At 36.7% G+C, this 22,661-nt stretch overlaps 1 protein-coding gene across 2 annotated transcripts in view; it reads right to left on the reverse strand.

Annotated features, from left to right (window-relative positions):
• Positions 1-22,661, reverse strand: part of SMAD4 (SMAD family member 4) — a 56,815-nt gene that overhangs the window by 33,611 nt on the left and 543 nt on the right. For both annotated transcript variants that reach the window (XM_028098143.2, XM_028098144.2), the window contains exons 2-4: positions 5,062-5,440; positions 3,854-4,028; positions 3,391-3,420 (exon numbers count right to left, since the gene is read on the reverse strand). In XM_028098143.2, coding sequence (XP_027953944.1) covers positions 3,391-3,420; positions 3,854-4,028; positions 5,062-5,310 — 454 coding nt within the window. In that variant the 5' untranslated portion in view covers positions 5,311-5,440. The remainder of the gene's footprint in view (positions 1-3,390; positions 3,421-3,853; positions 4,029-5,061; positions 5,441-22,661) is intronic.

The raw sequence follows: 22,661 nt of genomic DNA on the forward strand, positions 1-22,661 counted from the left end.
TGCTTAAGACTCTCTCTCCCTCTGCCCCTCCCCCACCCATGCACACATGCACATGCGCTCTCTCTCAAATAAAAAAATCTTTAAAAAAAAAAGTCATGAAGATTTTGCAAAAAGTTTTTCTTCAAAAAATTCTAGGGAAACAAAAAGATAACCAAAAGGATGCTTAACGTAACACTACATATCAGTAAGAAAATTGGACCCAACTATTCATCACTAATGTTAGCCAAATTATAAAAATAAAAGAAAAAATCATTTGGGACAAAGTGGATATTACTGTTATTTACCCAATCTTTTTTTTTTTAAATTATACTTTTCAACAAAGTTCTATAATTCTCTTCATATTGATTCTGACATCTCTATGTAATTCCTGGATATTTTAGGGTTTTTTGTTACTATAGTTGACAAGGATCTTTTTACCAAGATATTGGTATTGCTAGTACATAAGGAGAAAGCTATTGATTTGAGAAAATGGTCAGTCAACTTGATACTCATCATTTTTGCTTTTCAGTTGACTCTTCTCAGCTTAATGTGCAATCATAACAACTAAACTCTACTTTTAAAGAGTTATGCCTCATAATACTTTCTTGCCTAATACACTGACTAAACCTTCCCCAAAGATAACTTTGAGACTTCCACCTGACTACAAGTCTCTTCAATCAAATAACTTAAAACATGTCCCTTAGATAAAACTGTAGGAATCAATGACAGATGTCTGCAGTTTATTTTTGCCAAGAGAAAAAAGGTAGGTTACAAAACACTATTGTACACTATGATCACATGCATGTTTTAAAAAATCACAAACTGTAATTTAAAAAGCAAGGTCCAGAACAAGTGCACAATATGCTTTTTATGTAAGAAAGGAGGGAAATAACACATGTATTTTTGCATAAAGAAACCCTGGAAGGAAACACCAGAAACTAATAAAATTGATTACCTGAGGTAGGGGGGAATGGGGGCAGGGGTGGGAGCACTTCTTTTCACTGTATACCTTTTTATAGTATTTTGATTTATGGACCATGTATTGCCTATTCAAAAAAATAAAATTAAAAAACATATAGTATATATTTTTTAAGTCCAGAATAACAGACACCAAACTATTAAGTATTTCTCTTCATGGACTAGCATTCAACAAATTCATTCACTGAATAAATATTTATTGAGCACCTATGTTCCAGGTACTGTTCTAGCACCCGGAATACATTCATAAACAAAAGAAAAATGTCTGCCCTCATGGAACTTACACTCTTCTATTTTTCTATTGTTTAAATATCTAATATTGAGCACACATTACTCCAGCTCGTCCTAGCTGTCTATCTCGATTTTAATTTAATCAAGTGTGGAAAATGCGACTTTCCATGTGGGGGTATAATGAGAATTATGAAACAATACTTGTAACTCATATAGCTCAGTACTGGACACAAAGTGTGTACTTGGCAAGTGTTAGCTGTTATGCTTTAACCATCCTGTTAAGAGCAATCATACATGTAATTGTAAAATGTTTTACGAGGAGTAAAGGAATGTATAAGGGACATTCATCACTATGCATCAGTTAAGAAAATTGGACCCCACCATTCATCACTAAGCTGAAGCCACTAGACTCACCCTAAGTCAGTGCTCTTCATCACCACCCACAGGCAGAGCACAGCACTTGTCTGATGCTACTGTTGCTGTCTTATTTACCTTGTCTTTCCTCCACTAAACTCTGAGCTACCTAGAGTGGAGAAAACACACCTTACTTATACTATCGTCCCTAGATCCTAACACAGTACCAAGTAATACATGCTTATTAAATATTTCTTAAAATGAATATGCAGACGTGTGGTCATGGAACGTTTCACAGAAGATATGAGATAGGCTGGAAATGATTACCCTAAGATTCCAACTCAAAAGCGAAGGAACTATCCCATTTTCTTAACGTTTTCTTTGCCTGGCTTTGTATTATTTCTTTGTCCAAATCTAGAAGGGGCTGTGAAAAACACCTGTTGTTTGCTGAGGAAATAAGCCACTGAAGCTGGCCTTTACAAACCACCACTAGGGGGATCTGCAAGGCTAAAACAAACTTAGAGCCACTAAAAAGAGCCTATCACCCACACAATCCGACCAAAGACAGCTACTTATAACAGCAGCAGCATGTTAGGATAAGGGAAGAGTGTAATGAGTCTTCAAAACTGGATCTCCTCACAACCACTCCCACTAAAAAGATTCTGATATAAGTATCACTATAGGCCCCCAATCCTTAATCCCTACTGAGCTGAATACTTTAATTCTCCAAAATCAGGAATGGAGAATGGTGAAGATCTGAAGGGTATTTACTTTCAAAGAAAATAAATAACATAATATCAGTATCTGTGTAGCAAAGAGGCCGGAATTTAACCAATCTTACAGCTACCCTTCCCAGGCCACTACCGTATTACCAACCCGCTATTCTCAGAAACCCACTAACCATTAGCAAGTACCAAAAGGCACTAGTCTTCCTCTATTATAGTGACATGGAAGGAAAGTGGACAGTAAAAACAAGTAGACTTTCATGCTCTTCCTAAATTTTGTTTAAGGTCAGATGATATTTCTGACTCACCTCTAAGATTCTGCAACAAGAAGCGCCAACCCACTAATTTCCCTCCAGAACAACTGCACATCTTTCTAAGATAATGGTGGTTCTTTATCAGAGTTGCTCTGCAAATTAATTACTTCTTATAAAAATTTTAGTTCATTAACATGTTCTGAGTAACAAAACTAAGTTTTAACAGATATCTGTTCTCAAATATTACACTAAAAAACAACATCGCCCCCCCACTGATTTCATTTCCCTAACTCAAAACACATTCCTTTTTAAAATAGAATTAGATCATCTATGAAAGTGAGAGTAGACTTGTTTTATTTACTCAAAATGTAACAAGATCAAAAAATGTTAATATATGTAGTTTTAAATCATACTTAAAAATATCTATCATTTCTAAAAATAAATTAGGGAGAAACAAAGAAAAATTAGAATATTGCTATTTCTAAAGGACATGCTCTACATGACTCCAAATTACCAAACATTACAGGTATTTATACCCATTTAAACTGGCTCTCTGAGATTTTCTTCCAAAATAGCCAGTTTTTACCAATTCAAAAAAAAAACTTTCTTTATACGTTTTATATTCCCCTATCATATTTTTTAGACCACTTGAGTATATAAATGGTAGTTCAAATCCAAAGTACCACCAGCCTATTTAAATCCAGTTTTAAGTACTGATGCATGCTCCCCAAAAATCTACATTTCCAAAGCAATGAGTATTTTTCTTGTAAATGTTACCAGCACCCACACAAACTAATTTTAGGTCAATAAAAAACAGAAGGGACAGAATAAAAGAAAACAGAGAAAGTTACAAGAAACAGATTACCTACCATTACTCTGCAGTGTTAATCCTGAGAGATCTTAATTTTTTAAAGGGGAAAAGAAAATGAAACATTAATCATTACCATGAAAATATTTTCCATTGTATTTAAAATTACAAAATGTAAATTTAACCCAGAGATTCAAAACTTCATGAACCATTTCAAGAAGAGTAGTATAAATGCTATCTGACAATACATAAACAATTCAATAATGCTTTCCATCTTATTTTTCAAAAACATTCTAAATGGGCAGAACATGAACCATAGTGTACACATAGTTTTAGCAATCAAAATACAAATCTATTCTAAAGTTCAAATTTAAATATTCATATTTCATTAAAAATACCTGATCCTTTAACTTTAGCTGAAGTCCTGGGCTATACCCAAATTTATAATTTAACGTAGAAAAATTAAAACACTACTGAGATCTCTTCCCTTTGTGCATCTGAGGATAAAAGCAAAGTCTACTTACCAATTCCAGGTGATACAACTCGTTCATAGTGATATGGATTCACACAGACACTATCACATTTTAGGTCAAACGCATACTGACAATATTTAACATGTTTGAGTTCATTTTTGTGAAGATCAGGCCACCTCCAGAGACGGGCATAGATCACATGAGGAAATCCTTTCCGACCGGCCACCTAGGAAATATAAATGACCATTTACTGATCATCAGTTATGCATTACACATTAAACAAGGCACTTTATATATATTCTCATTTAATTCATACAATCCTACATCAGTATTATAATCCCCATTTCATAAATGAGAAACATTTATGAACTAAGGTATTTTTTCAAGACCTGTGCTCAGGTTTTTAAAATGCAAAAAAAGTATGAGTTTGTTGAAGTAACCATTCCTAAAATCTAGAAATAAAATTTTTAAATCTAAATGACAAAGTATTTCTGTATGTTTCTTTAAAACTATTCAGCACAGGATGGGGCACCTGGGTGGCTCAGTCATTAAGCGTCTGCCTTCAGCTCAGGTCATGACCCCAGGGTCCTGTAATCGAGCCCCACATCGGGCTCCATGCTCTGCGGGGAGCCTGCTTCTCCCTCTCCCACTCCCCCCGCTTGTGTCCCCTCTCTCGCTATGTCTCTCTCTGTCAAATAAATAAATAAAATCTTTTAAAAATATATATATTCAGCACAGGAGATACATGATGTACTTCTATATAAAAATGTAATCAGTGAAAATGAAAAATTAAAAAATTTTATAAAATATAAGCTTTTAACTCCTTGAGTTTTAAAGATATGCCTGAACTCTTTTAGAGTAGTACCAAACATAAAATATCAGATTTCTAAGTTATAAAAGGACCAAGTATGACTCAGTTTTTAAAATGTACATAAAATACCAAAAAAAGAGGGAAAAAGCTACAAAGATGAATACCAAAGTGCTAAAGGTATGGGGGTTTCTTCTGCTTTTTATTTTATTTTCCAAATGTTTTACATTGAATTTTTTTCTTAGAACATTAAAAAACTTTTAAGATATATCTTTATTATATGGAAGAATATATTCTTCCATAGATTCCCATAATGCATATTGGTATAGGATGTACAGTATATGAAGAGAGAGAGCAAATGTTAAATTATCTAATAGTAACTTAAGAGAAAGCAAGAATTTTTTAATCTGCCACTACAAAAGACATAGAAAAACTCTCAAACAAGACTAACCTGAAGCCTCCCATCCAATGTTCTCTGTATGGTAACACATTTGCTAGGATGAGCTCCATTTGTAGTTATAGCTGTTATTAAAGAATCCAATTCATCTTTTTTCTCCTTCAGCTTCTTTACCAAACTTTCAATTGCTCTTTTTGCAAATGTTTCACTCTCTCCACCTTGTCTATGGCACATCAAACTATGTACAATGCTCAGACAGGCATCATTACTTGTTGGTGTATTTGTAATAGACATATTGTCCATTTGTTACAGTTATTTCTTTTAAATCAAATATGTGTCCAATTTCCGGAGAAATTCTGATCTTTTGGAGGCAGTGAAAAACAATGGCTAACGTTGCAAGGAAAAGTATTAGGCATGTGGTATTCAGGATAACCTAAAAAAAAAAAGAGAGAGAGACATAGACATTAAAACACATTTCACAAAGTAGATTCAGTTACTTGGGAAAAGATGGAATTGCTCCAGTTAAGTCAAAGACTCAATGCACATAATTTAAATTTGGTGCTTAGAGTTTTAAATAAATTAAAATGTTGCTGTTTTTGACATTCCAAAGTATATTAAAGTTAAGTTTTCTTGTTATTATAGGGGCATGCTCAATCAAGTCTTGTGGACAGAACTAATCACCCTAAAGTTAAATCTTAACAAGACTTTTTAAAATGATTGCTAATGAAGACCAGCACTTTAAAATATGCTAGACTAACAACTACTTAAACCTAAAAGTCTACCACTAATACACATGAAAAATTTACTATCACCTGTTACAAAATGCCGTTTATAAGTTAAAAAAACACACATCTCTTTAAAGAGACTACTGACAACAATGAAAAGATGAATACAAATTTTTAAATGGGCAAAGGATTTAATACCCATTTCTCCAAAGAATGGCCAATAAGCATATGAAAGATGCTCAAACAACATTAGTCATTAGGGAAAATCAAAACCACAAGGAGGTACCACTTCACATTCACTAGGTTAAATAAATAAAAGGGTAGACAATAATAAGCACTGGTGAGGAAGTAGAGAATGGAACCCTCATTCACTGCTGGTAGGACTGCAAAATGGTATAGCCACTTTGAAAAGTAGTCTGAAAATTCCTCAAAATGTTAAACACAGAGTTACTATACGACCCAGGAATTCCACTCTTTGCAATTCCACCCAAGATTACTGAAAACTTATGTCCACAAAAAACAGTATACATAAATGTTCGTGGCAGTATCATTCATAATAGCCCAAAAGTACAGTACAAATGTCCATTTACTGATGACTATATAAATGAGTATATCCATACAATGTCATATTATTCAGTCATAAAAAAAGAATGAAGTACTGATACATGCTATAACATGAATGGACCTGGAAAACATGCTAAGTGAAAAAAGCCAGTCACAATGGGGTACCTGGGTGGCTCAGTCATTAAGCATCTGCCTTTGGCTCAGGTCATGATCTCACAGTCCCAGAATCGAGCCCGACATCGGACTCCCTGCTCAGGAGTCTGCTTCTCCCTCTGCCTCCTCCCCCTGCCTCCTCCCCCATGATCATGCTCCGTCTTTGTCTCTCTCAAATAAATAAAAATCTTTAAAAAAAAAAAAAGCCAGTCATAAAAGGCCACATGTTGTATAATCCCATTTATATGAAATATCAGTATAGGCAAATGCATACAAAGAAAAAGTAGATCAGCGGTTGCCAGAGGCTACGGGGAACGGAAACAAGAAGTGACTGCTAATGGGTATGGAGTTTCTTTCGGGAGTAACGAAATGTTCTAAAATTGATAGTGGTGATGGTTGCACAACTCTGCCACTATACTGAAAACCACTGAGTGAATTTTAGAGTATGTGAATTATATTAGAAGTTATTAAAATAATAGACCAATGAATTCCTCAAAAGATTTTACCTGTAAAAGCAGTAAATTATTTTCAAAAGAAATCAAAATATAGAAAATGAATATTAATGAAGAATCTATTCAATATGTACAAAACTAAAGTAACTTATCTAACCTTAAGATCTCACATGGAATAAGAGAAGGCCCTGAGACTAAGAATAAATGAGATATAGCAGGAATGGAGACCATACCTTATGCTGATTTGTTTTTCATTTGTTTGTTGATGATATTGTATTCCATGCTTATTCTTTTATTTTCTTTCGCTATTCACCTGAATCATTAAAAATCTATCCCCCACCAGAGTGCCTGGCTGGCTCAGTTGGTAGAGCAAGCCACTCTTGATTTCAGGGTCGTAAGTTCAAGCCCCACACTGGGCACAGAGCTTACAAAAACAAAACAAAACAAAACAAACAATAACTAACTCATCAGTCTCTACCAAAGCCTGTTCCTCTTCTGATAACCTTTATTTGTGAAGCATTAATTCCACTCAATTACCCAGCACTGGAAAGCTTTGTAAATCATCTTTGACCTACTCTCTCATTCACTATCCTCACATTCTCTCACAAAGTTACATGATTCTCTACCTTAGTCATTTCTAGCAGTCTCCTCCTTTCTATTCTCCCTGATACTGCTGTAATTTTGGGCCTCCCTGGTATTTCTATCAATCACTTGGTATTTACTCATGCTCCCTCTACTGTTATCTATTTTACATAAATGCCTGCCTTTTCAACTAATTATAAGTCCAATGCAGAGAAGCAGTTTTCTTATACCTTTGAATAGTAAGCATTTGCCCACATTCAGTAAATACATGTGAAATACATGTTGAAGATACACTTTCTGAATAACCCAAGATTACCTGCCTGGGGTGGTGGGGGGAGTTGGGAGTCAGAAATCTGGATTAGAATCCCAGCTCTCACACTAAGTAGTTGGACAAATTAAGTTAAACTCTCTGAACCTGGATTAAAAGGTACATACAGAGCTCAAAGGAGAAAATCTACATGAAGGGCCTAGCACATAACGTTCAATAAAAAGCAGCTATAGGGGCACCTGGCTGACTCTGTTTATAGAGCACACAACTCTTGATCTCAGGGTTATGAGTTCAAGCCCCAGGTTGGGCATGAAGCCTACTTTATAAAAAATAAAAAGGAAGCTATAATCTGAGTACTAAAATGTTCACAGTCTGAATAGTAAAATGATTACTTTAAAAGGAGATTTATTTTTTACACATTCTTTCAGTGCTTATTCCAGATTCTTCTATATGGTTTTTATAGATAAAACAAGACACTTTGAAAGCCCAGATGTTTGTTTTCTTAGGGTACTATCACATGTATTATTACCAAATTCAAAGTATATGATTAAGGAAACAGCAATTAGATAGATAAAAAATAGTCTAAATTTGTTGACTGATACTTGAATTCCGTATTCTTTAAGTTGATTCCTCTTTCAGTTGAACAGTTATTTTCCTAAAACACAATATGCATTTTTCTATTTTTCTCCTATTAAAATATGTCAAAGAAAATTTAGAAGGGCAAGGACAGAAGTAAGCCACTCACCCAAGGCTCACAACTCAAAGGCATATAGGAGCCTGGCAAATTATATAAATGAATAAAATGTGGCAGGTTTAAAAAAAAGTACTGCAGAGCACAAGTGCAAATCCTTCTAAAGTAGGTAGCCACTATTTAATTCCAGTGGAAATGGCACATGAAAATGCTAGCCCACTGCTGCCAGATCTTCAATGCTCATTTGTGTATGAAATCTCATTTTTAAGTATCACCAACTTATTTGGGGAGAAAGGGGAGGAAGGAAAAGGGAGAGAAAACCACTGTGTATGCCAAACAAAACACACCTTTCAACTCACATCTGGCCCAATCTCTGAACGCCAACCTCATAACAATTTTAATATCTAGACTGAAAGATCTATGGTACAGGAATTGTACTTACCTTATTCATCATATATGCCCAACTCCTAGGACATGTAAGTGCTCTTTATTGACAAACGAATACCTTTCTGTATGTGCTTTCAAATTCATGTTCATGCTATTCCTTTTGCCTAAAACATCCAGTCTCATTTTATCCACCTGATTAAGTCCTAGTTACCCTTCAAAATGCAGTTTAATTGTCTCTCCCCACCCCCAATCCTGGAGAATGACTTTCCTGGTATGTTTACTGTGTATTCCCTAGTATGTTAATTATCCCCTCCCTCAAATTTAAAACACACTCCAATTACAACTCAACACATTATAGTTATTTGATTATGTATTTGTCTCACACTCTGTTGCCACAAATCTAGAAGTTCAAGAAAACAGCAAAACTTTCTCACCTTAGAAATTCCCAGCACCATGCACAGTTCCTGACATATATGAGGCAAACACAGATTGACTAGCTTTTTACTGTAGCATTTCCTTGCAACAAATTTTTTTTTTAAGATTTTATTTATTTTTTGACAGAGAGAGACAGTGAGAGAGGGAACACAAGCAACGGGCGTGGGAGAGGGAGAAGCAGGCTTCCCGCGGAGCAAGGAGCCCGATGCGGGGCTTGATCCCAGGATACTGGGATCATGACCTGAGCCGAAGTCAGACGCTTAACGAACGACTGAGCCACCCAGGTGCCCCTTTTGCAACAAATTTTAAAGAATATAAATACTTTTGTTGTTGAATTCATTTCTGATACTACTTTCAAAAAGATTTATGCTAATTTAAAAAGCAATTACAGTGTTTGAATGTAACTATTTCACCACACTCAGATGTTACCATCTCTAAAACTTAAGCTATTTGGGGGCCTAATGTTTTAATTGCACATTTCTTTGAAAACTGATAAAAATGTCTTCACTGGATGCCTGGGTGGCTCAGTTGGTTGAGCGATGGCCTACTGCTCAGGTCATGATCCCGGGGTCCTGGGTCCCACATCAGGCTCCCCCTGCTCTGTGGGGAGCCTGCTTCTCCCTCTCCCTCTGTCTGCCACTCCCTCTGCTTGTGCTCTGTATCAAATAAATAAAATCTTAAAAAAAAAAGTCCTCACTTTCTCAAACACCACGTTCTTGATTTCATGCCTGTTTTACTTCTATAACTACAAGTGCCTAAAACATAATGTAAAGTTCCCTGCATAAAAAATACTACCAACAGGGGTATATAGATGTTTTCCTTCATTAAATAGCTCTAGATAATAACATTCTAAGAGTGGTATGCAATGATACACAAAAGTACTAGAATGGTATAAATAAATTTATAAGTTCTGATTAGAACTCTAGCAGTATGATAGGGCAAGTTAACATGTCTTTCAGTTCTCTCTAAAATGGGAACAAGCTCTCCTTGCCAACTTTACAGATTCTCTATGGAATCAAATGCAACACTGTACATAAAAGCAATCTGGGAACCATAAATTGACCAACAAATATTGTATCTACTAGTATGGGCAAAGCACTCGATACAAAAAACAAGTAGCACATAATCAGAAAGTGGTTCTCAACTCTATCAGACAAACATCCCATTTTTGTAACTAACTTATACCACCTCCTCTTAGCCATCCTGAAACAAAGTTCTAACATCCTTACACATATTTTTTTAATTTAACAATGCCTTAATTGTAACATAAAGGAGAAAAAGATTAATATATAATAAAGTGTGCATTTCAATAAAAATGCTCAGGCATGGGGCACCTGGGTGGCTCAGTCAGTTAAGTGTCCGAATCTTGATCTCAGCTCAGGTCTTGATCTCAGGGTCATGAATTCAAGCCCTGCACTGGAGCCTACTTAAAAAAAAAAATTGCTCAGGCATGATGCTTGCACTTATATGTAGAACATCATAATTATGACAGTAAAATGACAAAAAATGACAAATTCAGACCTTCCAAGACAGGTGTGTTGTTTGGCAACTCAAATAGCACAATGGCACTGCAGATGGTGACATGGATTTCCCCGAACAGTAAATTCTTTATAAAATTCCAAACAAAACAACTTCAATTTAAGAAAACGAATTAAGAGAAACTTAATTCCTGAAAAAAATGAATATATATTAAGAGTTAGGGGCACCTGGGTGGCTCAGTCAGTTCGGCGTTTGCCTTCAGCTCGCTCAGATCATGATCCTAGGGTCTTGAGATCAAGCCCCACATCAGGCTCCCTGCTCAGCGGGGAGTCTGCTTCCCCCTCTCCCTCTGCCCTTCCCCCTGCTTGTACTTTTTCTTTCTCTGTCAAATAAATGTATAAAATCTTAGAGAAAAAAAAAAGATGGAGTTAGATAATTATAGGTTTACCTACATGAATTTCTGGGGCATGTGAAAGTGTTATGGGATGCATGATAATTCTTCACAGTCCCTCACATTATAGGATGGCATCCTTTGCCCCCATCTACCAATGCTCCTCTAATTTCCACAACATCCCTTAAAGTACAGTACTTATTCCACTGAGAACCACTAACCTAGAAGATCCAATCCTATCACTACACTAAGAGATGAGAATAGAGACAGCTACTAAACTGATTTGGGACTATAAGTGACAAAGCATGGGAAGTCCAGGGGCGCCTGGGTGGCTCAGATGGTTAAGCGTCTGCCTTCAGCTAAGGTCATGATCCCAGGGTCCCGGGATCAAGTCCCGCATCGGGCTCCCTGCTCCCTGGGAGCCTGCTTCTCCCTCTGCCTCTCTCTCTCTCTGCCTCTCGTGAATAAATAAATAAAATCTTAAAAAAAAAAAAAAAAGCAAGCAAGCAAGGGAAGTCCAGAGGTAAGAAGTCTTACCACGGTTTAGCAATAAAGCTAGGCTATGCTACATGGCAGCAACAAGCAAACCCAAAAGCATCAGTAGCTTAAAACAAAGATTTCCTGCATAAGCTAAACTATATGTCTGTCTCAGATAAACGGATCACTACTCACTATCATTTTTCAGGAATTAGGCTAACAAAGGCTCCATCACTACATATGTCCTCAAATGGCAGGGGAAAAGACAGGATAACTCATGCACTGTCATTTAAAAGTCTATCACTTCCGCTCAAATTTGGATTGGCCAATGTCATACGGCCATGCCAGTGGTTCTCAACCAGGAAAACTCTGTCCCTCAGAAGACTTGGCAATATCTAAAGACGTTTTTGACTGTCACAACTGGAATGGGAAGGTGGGAAGCAGAGAACTATTGGTATCAAGTAGTAAAGGCCAGAGCTGTTGCTAAACATCCTGCAATGCACAGGACTGCACCTCATGACAAAAATTTAGCCAGCCCAAAATGTCAATAGTGCTGAAACAGATATCCTGAGCCATGCTTAATTTCAATGTGGGGAAGGGAGACAGAGAAGTGCAGAGAGCCATCAGAATACTGGTGGAATAATACTAATAACTACCACATGTGAATAAGAATTTGCCAGGCTGAAGGAAAATCAGGAAAAGCAGAGGGATAAGAGTGCAGATGTTTTTCTAGAGTAGGTTCATCACAGGAAAAAGGAAGGAATAATGGCATTAGATTTGCATTAGAAAGAAAACTATAATGAAAGCATGGAGAATAACTTTGGAAAGGGGAAACAAAACTAGTTAGGAGACAGCAATCAGAAAAGCAACAGGCTCTAGATTAGGGGCATGGGCAATGGAAACAAAGGGGGAATCAATATTTCTAAGTAGAACAGACTAGATTTTTTAAGGGGTGAAAAGAAGGGACAGTCAAAAAAGGACCTATCTCATAGTTAACTGAATCATGAGAATAAAAGATTTAAAAAGGTAAGTAACATATTCAGTTTTAAATACACTGAGTTTGAAGAGCTCAGTAGAAAAGTTAAGCCTATTCAAAAGTCTCTAAAATACAGATATTAAAGTCTCTATAATAGAACAAACCATCCTATGGTGACAGGGGTAACAGGAGGTAAAAAGTCAGCAAAAGGGACCGAGGTTCATACTTATATCTGTCTACCTATTGTGTGTTTTGTCTCTAGCCTTGTTATTAATCATAAGCTATCACCTATTACAGACCACAGGTCTAAAAGGAACTCCATGGACTACAAAGCCAGATAACCAGGCTAATTAAGATACTCTCTAAAACTGGGGGTGCCTGGGTAGCACAGTCAGTTACGTGTCCAACTCTTGGTTTTGGTTCAGGTTGCGATCTCAGGACTGAGATCAAGCCCCACCTAGGGCTCTGCACTCAGCAAGGATGCTCCTCGGCACCCCCCCCCCGCACGCACATATGTGTGCGCATGCGTGCTCTCTCTCATAAACAAACTCTCTAAAATAAAATTGAGCACTGGTCTGAGAGGTTCTCATGGGAATTCATAAACTTTAAAGAACATTGACTTTTTTTTATTTCTCAGGTGTCTGTTTACTTTTGAATTATTGGCAGCATTAAAAATGCAAAACAAAATATGTAAGTATATTTTCTAGAAATTACAGGTATTTTGATCAATGATCAATAGACTACTTAATATGGGAATATGAGATAAGTGCTTACGTTTAACAAGGGAAAAAAAAAACCTGACTTGGTGAAATATCATTAGAAAGAAATTCTAAGTATAGGCTTACAAGCAGAAAACAAAAAGGTGTGCAGGCTTAGTTCAACTGCCTATAGCAGTAGTTACAGCCTAGATTCTAAACAGAGGAAGGTCTGAAAATTGGGGTTCCTTAAACTGAGGGTAACTGGAGGAGCACTCCAAAGAGCACAAAGGATTATGTGCACAGGTATTAATGATTATAAAATCTGAGATGCGAATGATACAATCAAACAAAAAGAATGTCTCTGTTAAAACTTTTAAGATGAACTACGAGGGACAAATTCAGAGATAAACTTCTTATTCACCCATAGGTCTTGGGTAAGTGTCATATTGGTATACCAGGCTTCACCTTAAAAAATCTTATTTAAAAATTAACTTTGTAACTAGACTTTCTCTGGGGATAATTTTGTAATGTATAAAATATCAAATCACCATGATAAACAGCTGAAACTAATAGGATATTGTATGTCAGTTATACCTCAAAAAAAAAAAGTTTGCTGGGGCGCCTGGGTGGCTCAGTTGGTCAAGCGTCCGCTTTCCACTCAGGTCATTATTCTAGGGTCCTGGGATCAAGCCCTTCATAGGGCTCCCTGCTCAACGGGGAGTCCACTTCTCCCACTCTCTATGCAGCTCCCCCTGTTTGTGCTCTCTCACAAATAAATAAAGTCCTAAAAAAAAAAAAAAGTTTGCTTCAATGGGGAATTAACCCCTCTGCATTTCTGAGTTGTATCATCTGGCCCCTTTGGTTGCTGCACCAGAAACAAGATCCCATGCCCTACCACATAGCATCTCATCCAGGTCCCAGAGGAGGGGGAGAGGCCAGAAACTCAAGGTGGTGACTGGTCGATCTGACTGTGCAGCAAACCCAATGACTGGTCACCTCCAGGTGGTAAAGCCATGTAGTCACAAACAGAAGAGGAAGACCAGAGCAGCAGCTGAAACAGAACAAGCTGCTAAAGATCTGGGAGGTGATGGCATCAAAAGAATCTTAGCATAAGATGTGCCTCTTCTGAGTATTTCATATCAGAGTTTCATACTGTTATTGATAGGGTGTTACAGGCTGAAATGTCTCCCCACCCCCTGCCAAATCTGTATGTTGAAGCTCTAACCTAACCCCTCAGAATGTGACTATATTTGGAGACAGAGCTTTAAAGAGGTTAATTAAGGTTAAATGAGGTCATTAGAGTGGGTCCTGATCTAATGTGGTTTGTGTCCTTATAAGAAGAGATTAGGACACAGACAAGTACACAAGAGAAGACCATGTGAAGACACAGGATAGAAAACAGAGCCATCTACAAGCCAAGGAAATAAACCTCAGAAGAAACCAACCCTTGCTGACACTTTGATCTTGGTCTTCCAGCCTCCAGCACTGTGAGAAAATAAACTTCTGTTGATAAGCAAAAAACAAAACAAAATTAAAAAACACATTTTTCTAGATTCATAAATTAGAGGTAGTTAAAAAAAGAATCAACAAAGTCCTCTAGGTGACACCTTGTTTTTCGTCAGCCAAAAATTCTGTAATTGATTTTCCAAGGAAAATCTCCCCATCTGGGCAGGTGGGATAATTCCCAGCCTCACTAACCAGGGTCACCTCCTAGCCACATTAGTTGTTTCCAAGATGGGAAAGGACCCAAGTCAGATCGATGACACAGCTCCAGGACTTCTGCTGGAACTACAGAGGGAATAAAAGTCTCTCTGCTGGACTTGACACTAGGAGTAGCCTGGAGATGACCTGAGACTTAAACAGAAAGGAAAGCAAAGCCAAGGGCACCTGGGTGGCTCAGTCCGTTAGGCGTCTGCCTTTGGCTCAGGTCATGATTCCAGGGGCCTGGCATCAAGCCCACACTTGGGGCTCCCTGCTCAGCAAGGAGTCTGCTTCTCCCTCTCCCTCTGCCTGCAGCTCCCCTACTTGTGCATGCGCCCTCTCTCTCTCCGTCAAACAGATAAATAAAATCTTAAAAAAAAAAAAAAAAAGGCAAAGCCAAGACAAAGAGTCCTGATGATACTGGTTGTGACCTAGGATCCAGCATTCTGAGGCCAGCTCTATTTTCAGATCAAGCCAATGAATTCCTCTTTTGACAAAGTTTGACTGCTACATGTTTCCTGGTACATAATTACTGAACAAAAATTAAATTAACATTCTCAGAATTAACAGTGATATAACACAAACCACATAAAAATTGGAACCAATCAGTAATCTAGTCAATAATACAGATAATTAGTTACTTTAAAATAGCAGTTGTCAAACTCTCTGATCTCAGGTCCCCTTATTTACATTCTTAATTATTGAGATTCCAAATAGCTTTTGTTTATATTCTAAAACTTAAAGGTGTTTAAATATGTATTTTATTAATTTAAAATAAGAAGTAAGTCCAGTACGTGTTAATTAGTGTTTTATGAAAAAATAACTATTTTCCAAAGCAGACAAAAATATCAGTATTCAGAGTGACACTGTTTTCCATTTTTGCTAATTTCTTTAATGTCTAACTTAAAAGAAGAGAGCTGGATTCCCACATTTGTTTCTGCATTCAATCTGTTCTGATATGTTTCGGTTAAAATACATGAAGAAAATGTGCCTCACATACATACATACTTGGAAAAGAGAAAAGTACTTTAATGGCCTTTTTAGATAATTATGGTTATTCATCTTTTATTCTTACTTTTTTTTTAAGATTCTACTTATTTATTGGACAGAGAGAAACACAGAGAGCACAAGAACACAAGCATGGGAAGTGGGAGAGGGAGAAGCAGGCCTCCGGGAGAGCAGGGAGCCCAATGCGGGGCTCGATCCCAGGACCCTGAGATCATGACCTGAGCCGAAGGCAGATGCTTAACGACTGAGCCACCCAGGTGCCCTATTCATCTTTTATTCAACTCAAAAATGCAACAAATGGCAATCCTTAAAGGTTAGCGGCAATGTGGAATCTGAAACTGTATCAATGAACTTCTTGGCTCTGTTATATAAAGATCCATTGGTGTATATTGTACTTTGAATCCATCTACCCATGCATGATCTTGTAACATCATGTAATGGTCACTGAAAAATACTGGTTCAATGAATTATACAGATCTTCCAAATGCTGACACATTTTCTTACACAATATTTTTTTTTAAATCACATTTGTTAATATCACCACCAATCTCATCAGAAAAGTCTTTAAGTATTACGCAGCTGACAAGCCCATGTGGCAGACACAAATTTTCAAATCTAAAATTTTCACTTGAAAGATCATATTTTATCACTGCCAACAACAAGTTATTCTTGAGTGTCAGGCCCACTTCACTAATTTTCAAGGAGATCCCTGACAAATATCCAAGTCTGACTAACTATGGTTCCTCTATTAGTCGTTCTTTTAAGTAAAAATAAGAGAAGTATTCCACTAAAAAAAGCAGCTAATTTACCTTGCAGTTCAACCACACAAATACCATTCCTAGAGATGAACCTTGTACTTGGATGTGCACAAGAACTTTATTCACACTTCGATTTAATCACACTGAATATTAAAAAGATAGGCATTCCAGGGTAGAGATTTTAAAAATAAAACTTTTTACTGCTTCACCAAAGATATTTTTAAGTGAAACAACATGTTTTCAAACGCTTAACGTGTGTTTGGCTGTGAAGAACACAGTAAAGATTCATAGTTTGATGCCACTGCCTTGATTCATGCTAAGGTGCCAGTGGTTTACCACCCACCACTGCTTCTTCACCATCAGTGCAAATGTCAACACAGAAAAACAGCAAGTAACATGTTTTATTATGAAAACAATTTTAGGGGCACCTGGATGGCTCAGTCATTAAGCGTTCTGCCTTCGGCTCAGGTCATGATCCCGGGACCCTGGGATCAAGCCCCGCATTGGGCTCCCTGCTCAACAGGAAGCCTGCTTCTCTCTCTCCCACTCCACCTGCTTGTGTTCCCTCTCTCGCTGTGTCTCTCTCCATCAAATAAATAAAATATTAAAAAAAAAAAAAAGAAAATTTTGACTTCATGAACCTCCTAAAAGAATAGGGTCATGGGGGGGGGCGCCTGGGTGGCTCAGTCATTAAGTGTCTGCCTTCGGCTCGGGTCATGATCCCAGGGTCCTGGGTTCGAGCCCCATATCGGGCTCCCTGCTCGGCAGGAGGCCTGCTTCTCCCTCTCCCTCTCCGAGCTTGTGTTCCCTCTCTCGCTGTGTCTCTCTCTGTCAAATAAATAAAAATCTTAAAAAAAAAAAAAAAAAAGAATAGGGTCATGGGGACCCCAGGAGTCTGTGGACTACACTTTGGGAAACATTATTTTAAAAGACTGAAAATTAAGATGAATTTTAATAACTGATAACTAAAAGATACATGTCATAAAACCTCTGAAACGAAGAAAACTATCAATTCATCCAGCTTATTCTTTCAAAAGAGGTGTTTCAGAATCCCTGCAGGTTAGCCCAGCACTACTAACTACATATCAAGAGTGGGGCCCCACCTAAAAAGCACTCTAAGAGTTTGAGGTGCTGTCAGTTTTACAAAGCACTGATCTAGTCTATACTAGCCTACACATTTCACTTTACAAATTACCAAAATGATAGTGAAACAAATTACAATATGAATATATGCGACTGATTAAAAAACTAATTGCACAGAAGTCATGTCATTTTTCTTTACTATTAACTAGCTGCCTAATTTCAACATCTATACACATAAAATTCTTCCTTTAATTTTAGTGAGGCATATCTATGACACAGAGGTACCTAGTGTGTTTATGTACAATGATACCTGGTTTATCTTACTCCATCAAGTACTACTTCCGGTCATCCTTTCATCAGATGATTGAATTATTACAATGATTAGCATCTACTGATATGCTCTAGAATTCACTAGCAAATACTACTGATAAATATCCTTAACTTTTACATTTACTTGAAAAAGATCTAAGTTCATCCACATTAAAATAAAGAAATCATACCTTACTACAAAAGACAAATATTCAGCAGCAGTCCTTAAAAAAACAAAAACCAAATGATATGCATTCTAAACATGCAAATTGGGGTTTGATGGATTTTAAGTAAATTACTCCATGCATCAACGACTGCAAAATAAAGCCTGTCACATATTAAAGCAAAGCAATAAGAATAAAATATCCAAAGCCTTTAAAATCAAGAAGTACTTTTTTTTTCCTAATCAGAGATTCCCATGCCTCCTCCACTCAATTCCCATTCTGAATCTGTGTGTGCTGGAATGGAGCGTGGGAAGAGAAAAAAAAAAAAAAAAAAAAAAATAGCTCTTCCAGAGATGAAGATGCATCTACTCTTCAACCAGCACTTAGGAACTACTGCAGGTGATGTAAATGGAGAACTGAATATGCCCTCCTTAGATGATTTCTAAAGAAATGCTAACTAGTTGGGCTTGCTGAGCAACTGTCTCACAGCGTATAACTTAACTCCTGACAGCAAAAGCTAAATGCATACTTGCCTCTCAGGAACCAGTGAAGCGACCAGTTAACTGGTGCCTAGAAAATTTATGGTTTCCAAGCAGATTAACCCCCCTTGAAGACCAAATTCCACTGGGAGTTTAGATGCTAATTTTGGCACCTAAACAAAGTCCTAAGTCTCTAAAATAGGAGCCCAAATAAGCATTTTAGAGTACTTTAAGAAAAAGATCAACTTCCTATTTAGAATAGTACTGCTATACCAACTTCTTATCATGGGAAATACAAGTCCCTAAAACTTGCTACCAGACATTTCAAATGAAGTGAGAAAATGAACAAAAAGGGGAGAGAGGGACAAATGAAGGGACAACCACTGGAGCAAAACAAATGCGGCAAATACCTTCAAAAGACCCATTACGTTAGATGTGAGATGATTTACACAGTACATATGTACGTCATTGTATTAAAGGATGGAAGTGAAACAGTTCAAAATATAGTTAGAGGACCCTAATAGCTAAGCCACCTCCAACTCTAATCTTGCTGCACCCCAGGCCAACTGAATCACAATTTTTGGCGGTGGGATCCAGTATTTTTCAAAGCTCCCCAGAAGATTTCAAAATGCAGCCAAGGTTGAGAACCACTGTCCTAAACCTTGGGAGTAAAAAAGCAATAAAAAGATGAACCCCACACTGTTACAAATTCTCCAAAGTGCAAACAATTTTCATTTAAAATGTAAATAATATAGTCTTCAAGCTTAAATGTATTTACAATTATCACCAACTTTAAATTAAGATGTTATAACAATCTTTACAATCAGTCTCTGGTATCTATCTATCTGACCTACGATATAATTTGCAGTAGCAAATAACTAAGACTTAAATTATAAGATTCTGACCACCTATCATCATCTTAGTTTTACATAAGTAAGCACTACCCTAGTTTCTATCCGCTCTCATGGTTAAAACAAATTTTCCTGGATGCCAATCACACCACAAAATAATGTCAAGGTGACACAACCTAAAATACCTTGTTCCTGAGAAACTGGAATTCAGCCACATTTCCCATCACCAAAATTACACATTTTAAAATTAGAAAAAAAATCCAAAAATTCTAAATCTGACTCATTACCAAGCATATGTTTTGTCATATTATGATGCAAACGGTATCATACTGAAAATTGTTCAAATGAAATCTACACATATTTAACTTTGTCTTTTTAAAACAATCAAATCTTCATCAGCTTTTGAGTAAAAATCCCAAAATCTGATAATTTTTTTAATGTTTTATTTATTTATTCATGAGAGTCAGAGAGAGAGAGAGAGAGGCAGAGGCAGAGGGAGAAGCAGGCTCCCCACCTAGCAGGGAGCCCGATGTGGGACTCGATCCCAGGACCCTGGGATCATGACCTGAGCCGAAGGCAGACACTAAAATTTGATAATTTAACAAAATTATAATATATCCTGCATTATGGTGATCCAAGTCCTTTAACTTTCATTTAGTGGAGAAAAGAATGAAATCAATGAAACTCTTTTAGTCATGTTAGTCTTACACATGATTAGCATCATTTCAGGGTCAACCTTTAATCACTTAAGCAAAACAAAAATTTCTGCCTAACTACACAATCTTCTAGAAAAAAAGGAAATCAAAACATGTACAATGAGCATTGAAATGGCCAACATAAGATTTTAAAGACCCATTCACTCTAAAAATCACTGAATGAAAAATGAAAAAAAGTTAGGCATGAGTTAGAGGTAGACAATGTAGAGCTAAAATAAGCTTAAACGTAAGAAAAATAAAGTACTCACCAAAATAGGCAAAATTTTAGGTGAGACAAATTATGCATTTTAAATATAATGAACAAGGCAGATACTGTAGGGTTAACTGCTCTAGTAGAGGTCTCAGCAATTCACAGCTCAATTAGAATAGCGTCTAATGATGTTACTATAACACCAGCTCAATCAGAAAAAAAAAACAGCTTCCAAGCCAGAGAGCTGGAGTGTGACTGGGCAGCATAAATCAGTTTAATACTTGCTCTTTAATTGGGGGGGGGGGGACCTAAAGCGGAATGCAGAAAAAAATAATTCACACACAAAGAAACAGCTTAAGCTTAAGAAAGTGAAGCATATATAGATTTTTAGAAATAAGATTTGCTGCTTCATAGTATAAGCAGAATTGCTTCAAGTAGCAAAGCCATCAGAAAGGCCAATGATCCACATAAAATGTATTCTAAAAATTTCAAATTCACTTTCTCATCCCAAATTTTCATTAAATCTGGGCGCCTGGGTGGCTCAGTGGGTTAAGCGTCTGCCTTCGGCTCAGGTCACGATCCCAGGGTCCAGGGATCGAGTCCCTGCTCGCTTCTCCCTCTGCCTGAAACTCTCCCTGTGTTCTCTCTCTCTCTCTCTTTCAAATAAATAAAATAAATAAAATCTTAAAAAAATTTTTTCATTAAATCTGCAACTGATTTGCAGTTCTTTTCTAAGCTCAAGATTTACAACGAGGGCACTTAGCTAAACAGAGAAGCTTCTACTTAGGCACTCCCACCACAAAAATAAAAAAATTAAGATGTAATACCTCTTTAAAGCAACCTCACCCAAAAACCTGGAAAGCAAAGAAAAAGCCACTTCTATTAACAGACTCACAAAATATTGTATCAATTTTCTCTAGAAAGGCTTTTAGTTTTAATTCCAACGACTTAAACCTACGTAATTCATTACCACCTTTAGACCTAAAAATACTGCAAATCGTAAATGCTTAGACTGCCTGTATTACCCCGTTCTGTAACAAGCCCTTTTAAGAAAACAAAATCGTTACTTTAACGTTAACAGAATATCGTATTTTAAAATATTAATTATATCAATCATTTACAACTTGAAATGTCATGTATTAAGCATATCAGAACTTTTCAAAAGACAAAATAACAAGTCCTTAGCAGAAAAAGCAAAGTTACACCTTAGAACTTCCTACGCTGTATTTCAACTGAAAGACATTTAGTCTCGGTACAACAAGGCAAAGGCAATTTATGAAATCCACAAATAAAATTTATTCCGATGCAATGTTCTAAATCTGATTAGTTTTTGAAAGTATGCATTTCTTTATTTTCTCTTAAGGCTACATGGTCTCTTCCAACAAAAATACTGAACCTATTTTTTAAAACCCACATAATCGAACTGCTATCGAGACTAAAAAGATGCTAATTCTTGCAAAAGTCAAAGGTTGTTAACAAAAATTAGCCAAGATTACATGCCTTTAGAAAATTAATTCAGACTAATTAAAATGATTCCACATTATCTTGTATTTATAATTCCGGAATAATCGGCAGTTTCACCTTAAACTGTGGTACAAAAATTAAAGGCATTAAGAAGCTAAATTCAAAATAAATAATCAGAAATAAATATGTTCATTAAAAAAATTTTTGCTAGGGTTTTCAGGGGGGAAAATAGCTATCAATCGCCAACAGAGTTTTTAAAAACCTCCCTATACCCGCAAAGAAATCTTTCAAGTTAACCAAACACACCCATTTCTTTGAAAATCTTGCCTGAGAAATTATAACCCCAGTTTGGGGCATGTGATGGAACCACCGCCCTACATCCTACACCAATTTCACGCTCAGTATTTGTAGTCCTAGCAATAAAATAAACTATGTCTTTTATTTTTTATTAGGAGTGGGTGGGGTTGGGGGTGGCGGTCAGTTAGGTGCTGAGAATGCTTCCCGCATACAGCCATCACCTACAATGCTCAAAAAAGTGAGTAAACAAATCAAAGCCAGAAACAAAAACTGGAATGACACAACCAGGAAGGGAAAGTAAAGGACAAAGAAAAAAAAATTTCCTTGAGAAAAGAAATTAAGGCAGGCCATTTACA

Source organism: Eumetopias jubatus, unplaced genomic scaffold (genome assembly GCF_037043125.1).
Source record: "Eumetopias jubatus isolate StellerSeaLion01/CBP00866 unplaced genomic scaffold, mEumJub1_p1.0 scaffold_16, whole genome shotgun sequence".
NCBI classification, from domain to species: Eukaryota; Metazoa; Chordata; class Mammalia; order Carnivora; family Otariidae; genus Eumetopias; species Eumetopias jubatus.